The sequence below is a fragment of the Tachyglossus aculeatus genome, chromosome X1 (genome assembly GCF_015852505.1).
Source record: "Tachyglossus aculeatus isolate mTacAcu1 chromosome X1, mTacAcu1.pri, whole genome shotgun sequence".
Lineage (NCBI taxonomy): Eukaryota > Metazoa > Chordata > Mammalia > Monotremata > Tachyglossidae > Tachyglossus > Tachyglossus aculeatus.
The window spans coordinates 46,566,746-46,587,390 of NC_052101.1; the positions used below are offsets into that span (position 1 = coordinate 46,566,746).

The window sequence follows — 20,645 nt, forward strand, 5'->3', positions numbered from 1 at the left end:
ATTTCCATTGAGCCATGCATACGTTTGCTGGAACTGGGCTGGAGTGTTCTAAAGTCTGGAACCGTTCTACACTTTTGTATGCCCCCCAGGTGACCCTTGAGCTGTAAAAAATCTGCCATTTTTCCTTTTTTCCCCTCTTGTTAAGTTTTCGTAAAGGCACACAGCTGTTAAGACCTGCATTTTGGTCCCAAGTTTTTGAGATACCTTCTGGAGGCAAATACCATAGAGTGATTGAGACAGGGGTGAAGAGAGTCTCGTAAACCAGGATAAAACTCATTGAAGAGAATTCTAGAGTTAAAACAGTAAATATTTTATCTTAATTCTGAGTTTTTTGTTTTCCTTTTTGACATTTCATAAGGAATATGTGTGATAGAATCAAGCAGAAAAGTAACATTCGTAAATTATGTATTGAGCAGGTAATAGATGCAGTGAGGGAACCAGAATTGCTATAAATTAAATATCATTTTATGGGAGGGGCAAATGTAATATGAATGGATTCATATAGGAAGCACATCGGGAATTATCAGAAACTTCTGTGAATTGAGAAGCTATGTGGCCTAATCAAAAGAGCATGGGCCTGAGAATCAGAGGACCTGGGTTCGTTCATTCATTCATTCATTCATTCATTCAGTCGTATTTATTGAGTTCTTACTGTGTACAGAGCACTGTACTAAGTGCTTGGGAAGTACAAGTCAGCAACGGTCCCTACCCAACAACAAGCTCACAGTCTAGAAGTGGGAGACAGGTAACAAAACAAAACATGTAGATAGCTCTGCCAATCGCCTGTTATGTGACCTTGGGCAAATCACTTCTTATTACTTTTGGTGCCTTAGTTCTTCTCAGTGCCTTAGTTGTCTCAGCTGTAAAATGGGGATTGAATACCTGTTCTCCCTCTTATTTGGACTGTGAGAGCGCCAGGGACTGTTCCCCCGATTGACTTGTATCTCCCCCAGTGCTTAGAACAGTGCTTGACACAGAGTTCAGTGCTTAACAAATACCATAAAAAAAAACCACTTCAGGCATTTGGGACCAGTCAGCGTTTACCCACAGGAGTGGTGAAAGGACTTGTGGGGAGAGAGCTTAGGGGAACTTTGGAAAGGAGCAGCAGGGAGATATTCGGAGAGACGTATAATTGTGGAGAGCTGGGGAGAGATCCCACAAGTCTGCGGAACTGGGTCTCTTCTCAGTGTTGTGGGACAGTATGGACTAGTGGATAGAGCATGGGCCTGGGAGTCAGGAGGTCATGAATTCTAATCCCGGCTCTGCCACTTGTCTGTTGTGTGGCCGTGGGCGATTCACTTCAATTCTTTGTGCCCCATCAACCTCATCTGTAAAATGGAGATTAGGATTGTGAGCCCCATGTGGAACAGGGAATGTGTCCAACTCGATTTGCTTGTTTTCCCACCCAGCACTTAGTACGGTGCCTGGTACGTAGTAAGTGCTTAACGAATACCACAATTGTTATTATTATTGTTATAATAATTAATAATAATAATAATAAGGAAAGCCAGTCAAGCCAGGCTTCCCAGCCCTCCTGTCTCTCCTCTCCTCTCCTTTAGACTGGCTTTCTCTATGCCCTTCCTCCCCATCGCATCATCTGATGGACTCTTAGCTTCATGTTTCCTCTTGGTATGCTGTCTAAGCAAAAGTTTAACTCGATTCACGTTATCATCACTTATATTACTGTATTCGCTTCCACCAGCCTGAAAGAAGTCTGATTGAGCAATCTTGTCCGTAAAGTACAAAATGGAGTAGGTATCACAAGCTTCAAGGGGAATACACTAAATAAAACTCCTTTTTAATCATTGTTGTTTACAGTTGGCTTAGTCCTATAAAAGAATTATATCAAAATAATTACATCAAGTGGGACCCAAGCAGGTTAATTCTATTTCTTCAAGTGCAGGTGACAAATGGTTTGCAATCCTCTGATTTCTTTTTCTCAAACCTTTGAAGTAGTTGAGAATGTAACGTAGTTTTAAGTCACAGTGAATCAAGTAGCTACTCTTCCTTCATCTCCTTTTCCAGTCATTAGTGAAGATGGAAAAAAAGGAACTATCCATCCAGAACAATGGAGAGGCAAGGGGATTCCCTCTCCCCTGAAAGCCTTTCAATCAATCAATCAATCAATCAATCGTATTGAGTGCTTACTGTGTGCAGAGCACTGTACTAAGCGCTTGGGAAGTACAAGTTGGCAACATATAGAGACAGTCCCTACCCAACAGTGGGCTCACAGTCTAGAAGGGGAGACAGAGAACAAAACCAAACATATTAACAAAATAAAATAAATAAAATAGGTATGTACAAGTAAAATAAATAAATAAATAGAGTAATAAATATGTACAAACATATATACATATATACAGGTGCTGTGGGGAAGGGAAGGAGGTAAGACAGGGGATGGAGAGGGAGATGAGGGGGAGAGGAAGGAGGGGGCTCAGTCTGGGAAGGCTTCCTGGAGGAGGTGAGCTCTCAGTAGAGCCTTGAAGGGAGGAAGAGAGCTAGCTTGGTGGATGTTGGGAGGGAGGGCATTCCAGGCCAGGGGGAGGACGTGGGCTGGGGGTCGATGGCGGGACAGGCGAGAACGAGGCACGGTGAGGAGATTAGCGGCAGAGGAGCGGAGGGTGCGGGCTGGGCTGTAGAAGGAGAGAAGGGAGGTGAGGTAGGAGGGGGTGAGGTGATGGAGAGCCTTGAAGCCGAGGGTGAGGAGTTTCTGCCTGATGCGCAGATTGATTGGTAGCCACTGGAGATTTTTGAGGAGGGGAGTAACATGCCCAGAGCGTTTCTGGACAAAGACAATCAGGGCAGCGGCATGAAGTATGGATTGAGGTGGGGAGAGACACGAGGATGGGAGATCAGAGAGGTGGCTGATGCAGTAGTCCAGATGGGATAGGATGAGAGCTTGAACGAGCAGGGTAGCAGTTTGGATGGAGAGGAAAGGGCAGATCTTGGCAATGTTGCGGAGCTGAGACTGGCAGGTTTTGGTGACGGCTTGGATGTGAGGGGTGAACGAGAGAGCGGAGTCGAAGATGACACCAAGGTTGCGGGCTATTGAGATGGGAAGGATGGTAGTGCCATCAACAGTGATGGGAAAGTCAGGGAGAGGGCAGGGTTTGGGAGGGAAGACAAGGAGTTCAGTCTTGGACATGTTGAGTTTTAGGTGGCGGGCAGACATCCAGATGGAGATGTCCTGAAGGCAGGAGGAGATGCGAGCCTGGAGGTAGGGGGAGAGAGCAGGGGCAGAGATGTAGATTTGGGTGTCATCAGCGTGGAGATGACAGTTGAAGCCGTGGGAGCGAATGAGGTCACCAAGGGAGTGAATGTAGATCTAGAACAGAAGGGGACCAAGAACTGAACCTTGGGGAACCCCCACAGTAAAGGGATGGGATGGGGAGGAGGAGCCTGCAAAAGAGACTGAGAATGAACGACCGGAGAGATGAGGAGAACCAGGAGAGGATGGAGTCTGTGAAGCCAAGGTTGGATAGTGTGTTGAGGAGAAGGGGGTGGTCCACAGTGTCGAAGGCAGCTGAGAGGTCGAGGAGGATAAGGATAGAGTATGAGCCGTTGGATTTGGCAAGCAGGAGGTCATTGGTGACCTTTGAGAGGGCAGTTTCCATGGAATGTAGGGGACGGAAGCCAGACTGGAGGGGGTCGAGGAGAGAGTTGGTGTTGAGGAATTCGAGGCAGCGCATGTAGACGACTCATTCAAGGAGTTTGGAAAGGAATGGTAGGAGGGATATGGGGTGATAACTAGAAGGTGAGGTGGGGTCAAGACAGGGTTTTTTTAGGATTGCTATTGTTGGCCACTGCCCCCCGTCTCCGTTCTCTCCCTGGGAAGTCAAATAATAATAATAATAATAATAATCATGGTGTATGTTAAGTGCTTACTATGTGCCAGGCACTGTTCTAAGCCCTGGGGTAGATACAAGAGAGTCGGGTTAATCAGAATCCCTGTCCCGCCTGGGCTCACAGTGTTAGTCCCCATTTTATGGATGAGGGAACTGAGGCCCAGAGTAGTGAAGTGACTTGCCCAAGTTTGCACAGCAGACAAGTGGCGGAGTCAGGATTAGAACCCGTGACCTTCTGACTCCCAGGCCTGGGTTCTATCCACTAGGCCATGCTCCAAGTCAGGGCCCCATGAACCATAGCCCAGATCTGGGGCTGGCCAGCCTAGCGGCCCCCTCCCTCCCCTCATTGGACCCTGGATGAAGACACCTCTATGCATAGTGCTGTGCGGTGCGGTGCAGTCCTCCTAATGCCACCAGCCCGAGTGGCAGGCTGTGGGAGGGAGGGAGGGAGCTGTGGGTAGCTTTGGCAGCTGGACCCGGGTGGCCTTTTGTTCTTGGGGAGGGTTGGATGAGGACAGGAGAGGAATCCGCTCATCACTCACCTCATTTCCTCATAACGTTTCCCCTCATGTCCCTCCTTCCCCCTCCCTCTCCTTGCTTTGCTCGGTGGCTTGTTCTTTTGAAAGAGAAGACACTGGTGGGTGGTGGTGGGGAGAGGAGTGGTGCGAGAAACTCTCCCATCCTTCGTCATAATGACATCCCTAAGAGCAGTGGAGCAGCACCACGATGAGAGAAACACACACTCTCTCTCTCTCTCTCTCTCTCTCTCTCTCTCTCTCTCTCTCTCTCTCTCTCTCTCTCTCTCTTCCCCCCCCCCCCCCCCCACCATGCATAAATCACCTCCAGCTTGCAGATTTGTGCTTCCAACTCTGCATTTTGTGTCTGAATGGGAGGCCTGAAGTTGAGAGACTCCATCCACAACCAGTCCTTCCAACCAGAAACAACCCAGGCTAGACTGCCATATATTTTTTGCGGGGCTTGTCCTCCACAGGAGTAGGAGTCGAGACACCGCCTCCCCCCGCAGTGTGACAGTGGTGTTTCCTGACAGCCCCTCTCTACCCCTCCTCCATTCTTCATCCTGTGGCTTGCTTTACCCAAAGCAAAATTGGCTGAAGGCCTGTGGGATGGGGGAGAAAGAGAGGTGTCAGGGGGTGTCCTCTTCCACCCGGTCATAGGGACACACAAATGAATAAACACATACACGCATACATTCGGGTGAGCGAGCACGATTCATCTTTGGGAAGGACCACCTCACCCAACCACTTGGAATGGCACCTGTGCCACTGCTGCCTGTGGCATTGCATTCTGAGGCTTTCTTTGCTTTCCATATGAAGATAGATCTGCTTGCATGTCAGTAGATGTTGTTTATTATAACAAATGTGTTTTCTTTCTCTAGATTATATCATTAGAAACCCCTACATTACCCTGTTAAAATTCTGCAGATTTGTTAAAATATTTTGCAGAGTGTAGCTTGAAAGATGCCTGATTTTGGACTGATGTAAATGGTTTTTGAGTTCCTAGTTGGAAAGATATTCTTTTTTTTTTGGCTAATTAATTGCTTTAAAACCATGCCAATTCCCTCCTGTTTTCCATTGCCTATCCCCAATTTGAGGTTTCAGAATGGAAAGAAAAACGTTTGTAGTAAATCATACCCACTGAATCTCCCTTTGCTCCTTTTCACTCCTCATAACAGCTTCAAACAAGTGCAAACTGATGATATGTTTTTGTAGTGATTACTATAAATTGGTATATAACTTCCTGGGATATTTAGGAAAGCTTTTTAAATGGTATTTCTTAGCTTACTGTGCGTGAAACACTGTTGTAAGTGCTGGGGTTGATGCGTAGATACAAGTTAATTAGGTTGGACATAGTCCCTGTCCCATATGGGGCTCACAGTCTAAGTAGGAGGTGAGAAGAGGAGAACTGAGGCACAGAGAAGTGAAGTGACTTGCCCAAAGTCACACAGCAAGCAATTGACAGAGCTGGGATTAGAACCCAGGTCCTCTGACTCCCAGGCCTGTGCTCATTTCACTAGGCCTCGCTGCTTTTCCAGCGAAGTCAGTAATCTTCCAATGACACCCATTTCTCCTAAAATGTGGGCTTGGGTTCTTGAAAATCCCTGCATTAAGGAAATCTTGTCATGTCCTCACGGTGTCTGGTGCTTAGGCACGCCATTTCTTCCGACCCTGTGGCACACTGTAGCCCAACAGGCTCACGTTTTGGACAGTGATCATTCCCTTGTGCCCTAACAGCATCCTAGCCTAAATGAGTAACGTAAGCCCCTGTTTTGGCAAGACTCACTTGTACTGGGGGAAAACTTTTAAATTTTCACTATATATTGACATTTTGTTGTGGGAACTAAATCTTTTTTTGGTTCCCTGATCAAAATTAAAGCACAGTATTTTGAAATTAAGAGCATTAGTAGTAGTAGCATTTATTGAGCACCTGCTTGGTATTATGCATTGTGCAGTAGATATTTGGGACAATCAGAATAAAGAAGTGACATGTTCCCCAGCCAGGGAGGCAGACATCAAAATGTGTACATTTAATTTTTGAACCCAAGCTTGAATTTTTCTAGTTGTCTTAAAATTAAATGAGTGGAACTGTATTTGCGAAAATAAAATGAACCTTTTAAAACTCATAGAACATCTGACGAAAGTTAAAGTCTTTCCTTGACTAATCTTAGGGTTTTTTAGGTGCTACAGTATTGTAATATGTAAATTGGTTACATTTGATAGGACAGAATATGTGGATATGGTTTTGAAAAGTGGCTGTGTGTCTTTTTCTTTTCTCCAGAAAAGTACTTCCTGTTTGAGCTTTGCTAATATAGAAACTGGTGGAACAGGCCTTCATATTGCTTTTGAAGTTGCTCATCTGATTTGTCTCATGACTGAGTGAATCAACACGTAATTAACAAATCACATGGGGGTTGGCTGCAATACTGCCCATGTAATGATAATTGTGAATATTTGGAATGTTACTATTAAGGGATTTCTCCCTCTAACTATGGTTTATATGTATATGTTTTGTTTTCCAAATTTCAAGTGGGCCTTGAGAAGCAGAGAGGCTTAGTGGAAAGAGATCTACTGGAGAGTCAGGGGACCCAGGAGACCTGGGTTCTATATCTGGATCTGCCGATTGTCTGCCGTGTGACCTTGGGCAAGTCACTTCACTTCTCTGTGCCTTTACTCCCTCCTCTGCAAAATGGGGATTCAGTACCTGTTTTCCCTCCTACGTAGACTGTAAACCCTCGTGTGGGACCCAGTTATCTTGTATCATTGCTTAGTGCGGTGCTTGGCACATAATAAGCAATTAACAGTTACCACAGTCATTCTTGTAGGCAATCATAATTTTTCAGTTATGCTTGGAATACAGAATTATCAGGCATTCTTACTAACTGCCAAATCCCTAACACAGTTAACCCTAACCTAACACAGTACAGGTTAAAGGAATTACTCCCTACAATCTTTACAGCCCAGATAAATTCCTCTCAATTGCAGGGAAACTGAAAATTTACTTTAAAAACTGAGTGCCGGGGATTTCATCGATTAGAGTAAATTTTGGCCAACCATACTATGTAACGTTATTTTCTTTTCTAAGGTTACATTAGAAAACAACATAGTTGTAGGATGTTACTTCAGAATACTGCTTCCATATTTCCACTTCTTCAGTCTGATGTTTTTGCAAAATATTAAAAGAGAAATTGTGATAGAAAGCCAGAAATTGGAAGAATTTTCAAAACAAAATTCAAACGGTCAGAGCTGGACTTCGTGTACTGCTCCATCCAGATGGTCCTTATATTAGTTCTTCCATCACTTAAGCATTTTCCTGAAAGTGATATTTAAGAGACTCAGTCACTTGGAAAGCATGAAAAAGAATTCCAGATCTTTATCCCTAGCCATTAAGAATAAAGTGAGGTAAATTGTTCATCTGTGCAGTTGTAGTCTTTCACAGTTATGTCTGTATATCATATCACACTATTCTTATGGTCTTTTCAGAAAAGAGTTAAAGTGACAGTTTTTATCACAATTTACAGCATGTTCTGTTTAATCGTGATATAGTTGCCTTGAACTTTCAGTACATTTTGCATTGAAAGTTCTCTAGAAATTATTGCCAAGCGATACCTAAATGGAGAGAGAAGGAGAATATCTTCCGTTGGAAAACTCAGTACTGTTCATCAGTCAAATTAGAGAATGAGGCAATTTGCACCCATGTTTTGAAGGATTGATAATGTTAGAATGTTGTATAAGAGTTGCTGTTCTGGTAAATCAACATTCTGACAATATTTAAGAATTAACTGTTTTATAAGACCTTTTGGTTTCAGTGTTTCAAATTGTCAGCACAATTTAAAACTATATGAGTTCCAGTTTTATTTACCCTCATAGATATCTAGGTGAACTGCCTATTTTGAGTTCAAGTTTTAATTTTGTTTTTTGGGAATGTACTTAATAGTCATACTTTTTTTTAATGGTATTGGTTAAGTGCTTACTACGTGTCAAGCACTGTTCTAAGCACATACGAATCAATAAGATTGGCCACAGTCCCTGTCCACATGGGGTTCACATACTAAGTAATTAATTAAATACAGTATATTTTATACGCTTACTATATGTCAAGCACTCTACTAAGCACTGGTGTGGAAACAAGCAAATTGGGTTGGACACAGCCCCTTGTCCCACGTGGGGCTCAAAGCTTCAATCCCCATTTTACCGATGAGGTAACTGAGGCACAGAGATGTTAAGTGACTTGCCCAGGGTCACACAGCAGACAAGTGGTGGAGCTGGGATTAGAACCCATGACCCTCTGACTCCCAGACCCATACTCTATCTACTACATCATCCCACTTTTCTGACATAATAGAAGGGAGAACAAGTATTGAAACCCTTTTTTTACATTTGAGGCAACTGAGGTATTTAGGAGTCAAGGGACTTGCCCAAGGTCACGCAGCAGGCAAATGACAGGGTCAGGATTAGAACTCAGGTCCTCTGGCACCCAGAGTCTTTCCACTCTGCCACACTGCTTTTCATGCTGTGAAACACACTTGTTTTTTGTCGTAGGAGAAGCAGATGCATCTTGGAAAAAGCAATATACCTAGTTTTCGGTGACTGTGTAATAATATAACAGGAATCCTGAAATTTGGAAATTATATTCACATTTTTTGTATGAAATTGCTTCATACCATTTTTTTTCAAACAAGCAATGAACTGTTTATTCATTCAGTTGTATATATTGAACACTCACTGTGCAAAGCACTGTACTAAATGCTTGTTTACCATTGGTAATATTTTATTGCATTAATTTGTGTACAAAAGATGCTTTGGGTTGGTAGCAAGGCCCTCCTCTCCTTCTCTCCCCACCCCCCACCAACACCCAATCTTCTGTTAAATAAACAAATCCCAGTCTCTGTACACTTTATTTTTAATAGCGTTGAGGAAAGATTATGCAGCTCTCTGGGTACTCGGAATTCACAATAAAAGAACTGTTTGCCAGGAAGAAAATGCCCTGTTGTATTGCTGTACCAGTTGGTATTACGTAGGTTTGTTGGGTGTCTCATGTCTTATTTATAGTCGATTGCAATTGGAAACTGGGTACAAAACAAACACTAATGGTTCACTGTCATCTTAACTATGCATTAGATTTTTTTCTTTGATAGTGTTTGTTTTTAATTTAGGCATATGTCTCTTTAAAGTGTTGACAAAGCACTGCAAGAAAATTGGCAACTTGTTTGGCCTAACTCTTATTTTCCTTAAATGAAAGTCTTTAACACCCCAGGGATGTCTGTGACAAAACGTATGTTTGTGTACAAGTGCTTAGTACAGTGCTCTGCACACAGTAAGTGCTCAATAAATACGATTGAATGAATTGAATGCATACCAAAGCCTAGACTGAGTAGCACTCTTTCCGATCTCCAGTTCCCAATGGGACGTTTTGCTGAGGCAGAGGGGAAAAAAAAAAAGTTTTTCACAGGTCTGTGCCTGACTCTAGAAACCCTCAGGGTTTGTCTTCCTTTTAAGGAAGGAAGCTCTAGGGGTTGGGGGTGGGGTCATAAACCAGATGACTGTGTTTCTCTATTTATTGACCATGTGAGATTGAATGGAGATCCAAGAACTTTGCGAGTGATCCCCCCCTAAGAATTTTAGGTGGTCATCTTTTCCCTCCTTCATACCCACCTATTCACACTTGCCCTTTCTGACAGGCAGGGCTTCATTGCTGGAAAGTCTAACCGTCTGACACTTGGACTGCCCTTTTGGTCAGTTAGGGAAGTCATCTCCTGAGTCAAATAGTCAGGCATTCATTTGAAAGCAGTTGGACAGAAATTCTAGCTCAGACATTACTGAGCAGGGGCATACCTTTTTTGGTTCCAGTATGGAGTTTTGGACTCTGTAGACTTAAAATTTTGTGCTTCTGAAAGACTTGAATTAAACCTGTTCGTTATCTATCTGTAGGCTACTATAAATATCAACATTATTTCGTTTCATTTTAAGAGAAACCTTTTGGCTTTGAATCTCTCAAATTACCAGTTGGTTGTCTTTTGAAAGACAATTGAAAGGAGTATTCTTTTATGCTATTCGTTAAGCCCTATGTTAGGCACTGCTGTAAGCACTGTGATAGGTACAGGTTAATCAGGCCAGTTACAGTCCCCGTCTTACAAGGGGCTTGCAGTCAAGTAGGAGGGAGACCAGGTATTGAATCTCAATTTTGCAGATGAGGAAACTGAGGCCCAGAGAAGTTAAGTGTCTTGCCTAGGTTCACACAGCAGACAAGCAGTGGATCTGGGACTAGAACTCAGGTCCTCTGGCTCCCAGGCCTGTGCTTTATCCACTAGACCACATTCCCCAAGGAGTTACCTAATTCTGTTTAACTTGCTTTGAAATAATTATTTTTTGTAAGGGCTTAAAAACATTTCAGACATTTTGCTCTAAATGTTTTCAAATCATCACTGAAATTTTGTACTGGAACCCTGGGAAAAAAGGGCAGAATATGTTATAGGCCGGAGTAATAATACTAATTATAATTATGGTATTTAAGCTCCCTGTGGCCAGGGAACATATCTATCAACTCCGTTGTACTTTCCCAAGTGCTTAGAACAGTGCTCTGCACATAGTAAGCACTCAGTAGTTACCCTCGTTTGATTGATTAGTACGTGTTAAGCACCGGGGTTCAAAACGATATTAGGAAACATGACACAGTCCCTCCCATACAAGGCTCAAAGTAGAAATCTGGTGTGAAATCTGGTGTGTTATCTGTGTTGCTAGTTTTTCTGTTCCTAGAAATTATGTGGGATAATATCTTAGAATAGTGTATTTAGTATCAAATAATAATAATAATAATGGCATTTATTAAGCTCTTACTATGTGCAAAGCACTGTTCTAAGCGCTGGGGAGGTTACAAGTTGATCAGGTTGTCGCATGGGGGGCCTCACAGTTTTAATCCCCATTTTACAGATGAGGTAACTGAAGCACAGAGAAGTTAAGTGACTTGCCCAAAGTCACATAGCTGACAATTGGCAGAGCTGGGATTTGAACCCATGACCTCTGACTCCAAAGCCCAGGCTCTTTCCACTGAGCCACACTGCTTCTCTGATGGTACAGAGAATGGTGTAGTGGTACATTGCTCAAATGCTTTTGTCTATCAGATATCAATCAGAAATCAGGAGAGAGATCAAAATTATGTCAACTGTTGAACGCTTTCAAGATCTTACGAAATTACTTTTCAAAACTTGTTTTTACCTCCCTCTCCACCCCCACCACAAATAAGTGTTGCCTAATGTAAGTTTGGCAAAATTCTTTTCTCTTGGGCTACTATCAATTAATGATATCTTGGGATATCTTGGGGCTCTTTTCTGGTGTCAGAATTCATTCATTCATTCAATCGTATTTATTGAGCACTTACTGTGTGCAGAGCACTGTACTAAGCCCTTGGGAAGTACAAGTTGGAATGCTGATCCCTACACACTCCACACACACACAAACACATCCCAGAAACAAACACACCCCAGAAAGCAAACACACCCAAAATCTCTATTAGGTTTCCCATTCTGAAAAGATTTTTGGTCATTCTTTCTAATTTGTAATTGTCCTTTGGAATCATATTTGCCTCAGGATTGGCACAGGATAGAATATCGGTATAGTTAGTAATCAAGTAATCAATGTTATTTGTTTATGTGTTTGGAGGTTTCTATGGTGATTCAAAGATCCTGAGGCCACCCAAAGTAAATTAGATATTCTTTCTGGTGTTCATTTTCACTTTGGTTTTCTATTCTTCTGTGTGCATTGGACTAGAAAGTACAGTGACTAGAATTTTCCCATCTTGGTGCATTTACCATTTATGAAGCTATGAATGTGTATTATTCATACACTATCTTTTCCTGTACATACAAGTAATGCATGTCCTCCCCCTCATCCCCCTTACTCTGCCCCACCCCTCGTAGATCAGTGTGTGTGGAATGCAGTGGTCTGCACTACTTACCATTACACTGTGAAGGAAAAGGTCAGTTTTGACATCATTACCTCTTCCAAGAGCAATACATGCACATACCTAGAATGATTTCAATGTGAATGCCTGTAAGGATTTTCTTTCTTTTTTCATTAGCCTGCAGTCTATACTTACCTGAACTGGGTCAATGAGTACCTTTATGTACTTTGATGAGGATGATCATGGTAAAAGTAGGTTTAGGAATAGACCCACTGCTTTAAGCAATTTAATGATCTAGGTAGTTAATATTTTATGAGTATCGGGTAAATAATGGCCCCTATGGTGTAATGAAATGACTTCCGTTTATTCATAATTTAACTCCGGATTAGATAAAATGTTCTTTACAGTACTATGGGTTTACACAGTGCTGAAATAAAGTGAATTAAACAGAACTCAAAGAGAATGGTTATTTTCAATTGTGGGTATTGTAATAGAGAAATATTTTCTATACTTAATTGCCACTTACTGTATTTTCCAGAATCAAAAGCCTCCCCAAGAATTATTGCAAATGAAAATAGGTTTACCCATCACTTAGTTTCTGCTAAAGTTAAATTCAGGAAATGGTCAAAGTATTGAGGTGGGGGGGGGTGCGCAAGGGGTTTGTGTGAGTGTATGTTCAAATACCTTATTCAGTTGGGCATACCCAGCTATTCTAGGTGCCCTCCTGGATTGTATTCTTACTAAAAGGGAAGAATTAGTCCATTTAAAGGTGGACAGAAACCTTGGTGAAGCAGTGTGGCCTAGTGGATAGAGCACTGTCCTGGGAGTCCAAAGGTCATGAGTTCTAATTCCGGCACTACCACTTGTCTGCTGTGTGAGCTTAGGCAAATCACTTCACTTCTCTGTGCCTAAATTATCTGTGCCTAAGGCTGTGGAGTAGATACTGTGTATGACCTGATTAGCTTGTATCTACCCCAGTGCTCAGTGCAGTGCTTGGTGCATAGTAAGTGCTTTCTAATCCCGGCTCCACCGCATGTCAGCTGTGTGACTTTGGGTAAGTCACTTGACTTCTCTGTGCCTCAGTTACCTCATCTGTAAAATGAGGATTAAGACTGTGAGCCCCACGTGGGACATCCTGATCACTTTGTATCCACCCCAGCGCTTAGAACAGTGTTTTGCACATAGTAAGCGCTTAACAAATGCCATCATTATTATTATTAACATCTATTATTTTAAAAAAGTGATTACAAGATGATCCTGTACACAATCCTAAGGGAAGGGGAGAAAGAAATCAGCAGAATAAAGAAAATAAACTCTAAGAAAACAATGTAGGAAAGCAATGTAAGAAAGCAATGTCGGAGTAACCAAGTGGAAAGAAAGTCTAAGAGGCAAAGCAGCCAGAGAAGGCTGATTTTTTCAAAAAGGCAGATTCGTAGGATCAAGTCCAAAGCATTCTGTGCAAGAGGGCAAGGCAATTGTTTACATGACAAATTAGCTAAATCCAGAACTCTGACTAGACCTCAAGGGCAAGTGGGAAAGCTAAATTCCACCTCCTCCAAAGGACTTTCCCAGCTCCTGGAGCCGTATCATTCCTTCAGCCAACTGTAGCACTTGGGAATGTACTTATGTCCTCCTTAACACGTGTGTGTGTGTGTGTGTGTGTGTGTGTACTCAATTATTTTGACCACTTAAGTTGTAAATATTTTTATGCTTTTTTTCCTCTGGTATAGTATAAGCTGTTTGTGGAAAAGAAATGTATCTTTTCTTTATTTTTATCTTTCCAAATGCCTGGAACAGTGCAGTGTACCAAATGGGCACTCAAATGCTATTACTACTACTACTTCCACCACCACTGTTACTACTGCAAAAAGTGGAAGTTGGTCCTGACCACTAAGGAAATAACATGATCATGTGCGTAAATGGCTGAAAAAGCCAAAGCTAAAAGGAGAGCAGCTATCCCAGTACATGAAAAGGGAGAAAAAAATTTTTAGGCCAAGGAGGACAGCCAAATAACATCGCTTCCCTGATGAATGCCTTTTTCTGTCAAACAGAAGACTGAAAAGATGGAGGCTATCACAACGTTTTCAACTTCTATCTTTTGGAGAAAAAGAAAAGAAAATGTGAATGATGAAGAGAGTGGGGTAATGAAAGGTTGAGAAGCCTATGTAGATTAGGGAAAAAAATAGTTACAGAATGTTTGGAATAAGTGGTTGCATTTAAATTGGCAGAGCCTGCTCTAATCCCATATTGGGGAATTGGTGGATGTTGTGCCCTTAAGGGCCACTAGCTGTTCTTTTGGAAAATTTAGGAAAGTTAAGAGGATTGGAAAAGAGCAAATATTAGACTGAAAAAGGAAAAGTGATGATTGGGAAAATTACAGGCGGTTCAACTTAATATCAGCACCTAGACAGATACGAGAAGAAATTACCAACAATCAATTTACAAGTATCTAGAAAACATAGGAGTCCCTCAGCACCTATGTCCCTGTCCCTATGCCCTGCCATTCCCCTATCTGTAATTTATTTTAATGCCTGTCTCCCCCTCTGTAAATTATTCATTTGTATTTATTAAGCACTTACTGTGTGCAGAGCACTGTTCTGTGTGTTTGGGAGAGTACAGTACAACAGAATTAGCAGACACATTCCCTGCCCATAATGTTGTCAGGGATCCTTTCTACCCATTCTATTGTATTCTTCCAAGCACCTAGTACAGTGTTCCACCCACGGAAAGCACTCAATAAATACCACTGATTGATTAATACAATGAAGCAGAAAAAAGCGCTGGTTGAAGAGCAGATCATGTCAGACCAATTCACTTTCCATCCATGAGAGTGAGATATATATCAACAGATATGAAGCCATGTCATCTCTTTAGACTTCCCTAGGACCTCTGATCCAAAGCCACATATGGCTTTCAATCAATCACATTTATTGAGCTCCCACTGCGCAAATCACTGAACTAAGCTCTTGGGAGAGACACTATAATGGCTGGTAGACACGTTCCCTGCCCACAAGCTTACAGTCTGGAAGGCGTTCTCTATCACAACTAGAAAAGTGGAGTTTTGACCACAGAGTTGCAAAGTAACTGCCTAACTGGCTCAGGAGTGACGTCTTCAGAGTAACTGTCAGTAGCATGGGGTCAGTGAGCCAATTCTATTCTGGTATCTAGTAATGACCTCGAAAGCTAGGAATAAAATTCAAAATAAGCTTGATAAAGTAGACTCATTAGAAAATCAGGCGATATTCAGTAGAGAAAGTGCAAAGTAATATACTTATGGGCAAAAAAACAGCCATGCAAATGCAACGCCAGTGTGGAAATAACTTGGCTGCGGTACAGCAGAAAAATGCCTGGTGAGTGATAGTGAACCACAAATGAGTCATCTGTTTAATCTTCTTATTAAAAAAGCCACCGTGTTACTGTGGAAGTATTAGTAAGAGGAAGACACACAAGGCCAAAAGTAATACTTCTTCTATGATGGCATTGGCTGGATCCATATTAGCATCATTCAGTCAAACATATTTATTAAGTGCTTACTGTGCACAGAGAACTTTCCTAAGTGCTTGGGAGAGTACAACACAACAATATGTTGTGTCCAGTTTCGGTTACCCCCATTGTACAGCAGAAACTTGAACCAGTCAGTTAATCAGTCAGTATTTGTAGCAACTACTGAGGGCAATGCCCTGTGCTATGCCTTTTGGTGATTATGACAGAACCAAGACACAGTCTTAGTGATCAAGATGCTTAGAGCCCAAATGGAGGAAACAGAAAATAATTGTTTACAGGTAGCATGACCAGAAGAAGCAATAAGAATACATCAGAAAGTAATACAAATAGATGTGGATGAAATAGCTGATTTATTAAATTGTTAAACTATTAATTGTATTTATCATTGTTATTACTACTGCTAATAATAATAATTATGGTATTTGTTAGTGCTTACTAAGTGATGATGATCATATTTGTTAAGTGCTTACTGTGTGCTAGGCACTGTACTAAGCACTGGGGTAGGTGTAAGCAAATCAAGTTGGACTCAGTCTCTGTCCCTTGTGGGACTCACAGTCTCAATCCCTATTTTACAGATGAGGTAACTGAGGCACAGAGAACTGAAATGACTTACCCAGGGTTACATAAAAGACAAGTGGCAGAATCAGGATTAGTAGACATGACCTTCGGACTCCTAGGCCCGTGCTCTATCCACAAGGCCATGCTGCTTCTCATACACTGTACTAAGCGCTGGGGTAGATTCCTTAGCACACAGTACTCGCTTAACAAGTACCGTAATTATTATTATTATTATTATGGCTGCTGTAAGGAAGGGGAGAGCTAGGAATGAGAGAAGAGATGAATGAAGAGGAAGGAAGGGAGTGGCAAAATGACAGGGCAGCCATGGCAGAAGTTAGTTTCTTCACACTTCCCTCCGCTTAGCTCCTCTTCTCTCATTGCTTTAGGGATGGAAGAAGGCAGTGTCCAAATGGGCACACCCGAGCCACCGAGTCTCGCCCCCTCCCTCGCTGTCTGTATTCACCAGCCCCATGTCCTCCCCCACAGGGGCTGCAGTGAGGTCTCTTAGGAAGGGTGGGTCTCACTTTCCTCAACTTGGAGCGGAACATCTTCCCTTCCCACTGCATGACCAAGCAGAAACTCCTAAGGGTTGGATTTAAGGTTCTCATTGAGCTCATGAGTCATTCAGAGCACTAGTAATAATAAATAATAATACTACTAATAAAGTACCTTTGTATTGTTTCTTTCTCCAATCTTTTCCCCCTGCTAAATTGTAAGCTCCTTGAGAGCAGAGATCATGCTGATTAATTCTCTCATGCTCCCCCTGGTGCTTAGTACAGTGCTCTGCTCACAGTAGGGAGTCAGTAGATATTATCCATCTGAAAACTCTGAATGAATTGCAGTTGTTTAACCAAAAGACGAACTGGCTGTTTAACTCTGAAGGATTTCTATGAGGAAGATGCTGAACAAGTATCCTCCATATAACCAAAGGACCAGAGAGCCAAAAGTGAGCTTGAACTAAAGCAGGAGGAAGTTCTGATCGACTTGAGGAAGATCACCTTGACAGTAGTGAGAGAATACATTTGGACAGACTATTTAGCCAAGCGGTGGATTCTTCATCCTGAGAGTCTAGGCAGTCTCTAGACTGTAAGCTCCCCAAGGGCAGGGAACATGTTTACTAACTCTGTTGTAGTATGCTTTCCCAAACCTTTAGTACAGTGCTTTGCACACAGTAGGTGCTCAATAAGCACTGTTGATGATGATTGTTGATGAAGTATGCTCTCCTTCCTGCAGCTCTGCTCCCAAGTCCCCCAGAATGTAAAAAAAAAAAAAAAAATTAGCTGCCTACTGTCTTGTTAGGTAGGTACAGGGCTGTTTGGGAGTGGGCTGGGAATTGCAGAGGGGACCTAGTAGACCTGGCTCACCTCTGCCAGCTTGTAAGTCCCTTAGGGCTTTTAGTAATTCCAAAGGAGTCTGGGCCAGTAGAGCAACACCTCAGAAGGGTAGGATAGGGACTCCAGTGAATGGAGGGAGGCTGGATGTGGGGATCAAGAGTGGTCGGTAGAGGCGGGTAAGCTAGTGGTCATCGTTTCATTTTCTTCACCTTAAAATTACCAAATTACTTACTCCAAGCTTACTAAGTAAGAGGTTCCCCCCCAAAACAGATGAAGATCTGTGAACCCCTCACATTTCGGTAGCACCCTTGCCCTCTTACTTTTTTTGTGGTATTTGTTAAGTGGTTACTAAATGTCAAACATGCACCGGGGTCGGTACACGTGATTAGGCCGGACACAGCCCCTGTCCTGCATGGGAATCACAGTCTAAGTAGTAGGGAGAACTTGTATCCTCATTTTACAGGTGAGGAAACTGAGGCACAGAGAAGTTGTGACTTGCCCAACACTACACAGCAAACAATTCGCAGAGCCGGGATTTAAATCCGGTTCCTTCAGTCTCCCAGGCCCATGCTCTCTCCACTGCACCACACTACTTCTCCCAGCCTACTTCCTAGCCTCTCCTATATTGTTTCATCCTTTTCCCCCAAGGGAAGACATTCCTCAAATGTACTTATTGGAGAGTTTTCTTCAAGAGTGGCTAATGGTCTGTTTACCTTTTCATCTCCTTTTTGTCTTTTGTCTTGAACATAGATTCCCCACCCCAATCTAGACCGTCAATTTGTTGTGAGCAGGGAATGTGTCTACCAACTCTGTTGTAGTGTACTCTCCCAAGGGCATAGTACAGTGCTCTGCAAACAGTAAGTACTCCATAAATGGCATTGATTGGTTGGTACATTTTTTTTTTATCTTTTTGATGAATCAATTGCAACATTTATTTAGAAAGTAATATAACCCAACTCTTATTTACCCAAATGTAGATCGCCTTTACCTTGTGGTTGCTGTCTATTGTACTTGATTTCACCTTTTCTTGAATTCTTGAGCAGGGTCGAGAGGCGCCTTGTAGCAAGAGAGGTTTGATTCACATGTTGTAGTCAATGGCTTTAGCTTTAGAGACTTATTTAGAGACTGTGAAGCTTTGGACATTTGATATTTGTCCCAACCCCACAGCACTTATGTACATATCTTTAAATTATGTATTACAAATTACTAATTTATTCATATGAATGTCTGTTTTTCCCCCTCTAGACGGTGAGCTCATTATGGGCAAGGAGTGTGCTTATTCTGTTTCATTGTACTCTCCCAAGCACTTAATACAGTGATTATTCATGTATTATTTCACATACTTGCCAATCTGTGTTATATTGCTGTCTAGTTAGGTGTTCCTCTTGTTTCTACAGTTCTATAGAGCATTCTTTGATCGTCTTGGAGAGCAGATAGCATCTGTGTGCAGCTGCAGAAAAATAAAGCATAAAAATTTTAGTGAAAATACAAAGCTACAAAGATTCTACCATACAAGAGGGAATCGTTTTAGTAAAAATCTCCTCTGCAGTTTAGAGAGACTGTCAGTTCTGTGTCCACCAAGAAATGTAGCATAACTGTACTAACTTTCACACTTGGAGATTGGGTTTTAAGGATGAAATCTGTGGGCATGGATCTTGTGTAAAGCTGGGATTGGTTGGCAGGTTCATCGCAGATCCAGGTGGCACAAAACTGACAGCTCTGAGTCACATGATGACTGTGAGTGCTTGCTTTTCCAGTCGTCTGGCTTTGCCTGTCAGCAGGGTCCAACACAGGCATCCTGCAGCTTCAAGGAATGTAAAGGGAGGAGGGTGGTAGTTTGAGAGGAGGCTACTCTGTTTTCTCTCTCTCCCTGGATCCGTCTGAATTCCGGACAGATTTGGATCGTCTGAGACCCGGGGCAATTGCCCCAGTTGCCGGGGGACCTTGGTCAGGAGACTCAACCCATATCGGATTCGCGTCAAAAGAAGAATAGATTAAACTGGCACATATAGTCCGTGTGAGCTGCCAAAGCAGCACTTAGCTTTCCATCGAATTAGATTGATCGTCTCTTCTCTGCAGGAATTCGCTTGAGGAAACGAAAAGCAGGCAATGTTGACTTTCTCAAAAATCGTGGACTCTGCAGTGAAAAGAAAGGACAGGATTTTAGTTATGAAACTGTAAAGCAGAGTAGATGGATCCCCAAGCAGAAGCCTTGGGCAAGTGTTTTCTTAAGGGCTTTTTTTTTTTCTCCCTGTGGTCCTGTTGCTAGGATTAAGCTTTTTGCAGTGCAGCATGGAGAGTCTTTTGTTTGAGTTAAATTCAGACCTCTCAGTATGTCACCTGACAGTCTTGTGGTTTTGGATGAATATGGTTCCTTGCTATTATTAACCTGGGCTGGCAGCCGTGCATAATTGGAGTTTTTAGGGATTTCGGAAAGTGGAGCTCCTAAGGGGACAAAGATGCAACTAAGGTACAATTTAGCTGTGGAAATAATGTTCTGATTTTGTTCATAAATGTCTGATTGATATTGTAAGAGCTGATATTTTGAAGGTGGATTTTCATCTCAGTAAGAGAGGAATCAGTGATGTATTTTTTTACTGAAAATGTTTATGGTAAATTCATGTTTGTATACTCTGGAATTTGTGAAGCACCACCTTTATGTTAATGAATTATTTTCCCAAAAGAGCCTTGTTCTTGTATGTGTTTTTAATTCAAATTTTAAGCGATTGTTTATGCATACATGTAGAAAAACATCAATTCCACCTTAGTGAATGTATGCGAATCACCATACATTTGTACGTAAATAGAAAAACCCTCCTGAAATTGAACAGGTGCCTAGAAAATGATTTCCTTTAAATATACCGCAAGTCTATTTTCAGAAATGCATTTTAAATTGAAACTTTAATTGCAGACCATTAACCCTTCGCATTTGTACTCTCCCTAGACTCATCTAAACTGCTTAAATATTTTAAGTGGTTTACTATTAATT

At 42.1% G+C, this 20,645-nt stretch overlaps 1 protein-coding gene across 3 annotated transcripts in view; it reads left to right on the forward strand.

The window, feature by feature from the left end:
* Positions 1-20,645, forward strand: part of FNIP1 (folliculin interacting protein 1) — a 142,420-nt gene that overhangs the window by 36,059 nt on the left and 85,716 nt on the right. The window contains exon 1 of one of the 3 annotated variants that reach the window (XM_038740792.1): positions 19,500-20,126. The exons of the other annotated variants lie outside the window; for them this stretch is intronic. Coding sequence (XP_038596720.1) covers positions 20,116-20,126 — 11 coding nt within the window. The 5' untranslated portion in view covers positions 19,500-20,115. Of the gene's footprint in view, positions 1-19,499; positions 20,127-20,645 lie in introns of those variants that run through there. 3 annotated transcript variants of the gene reach the window in all.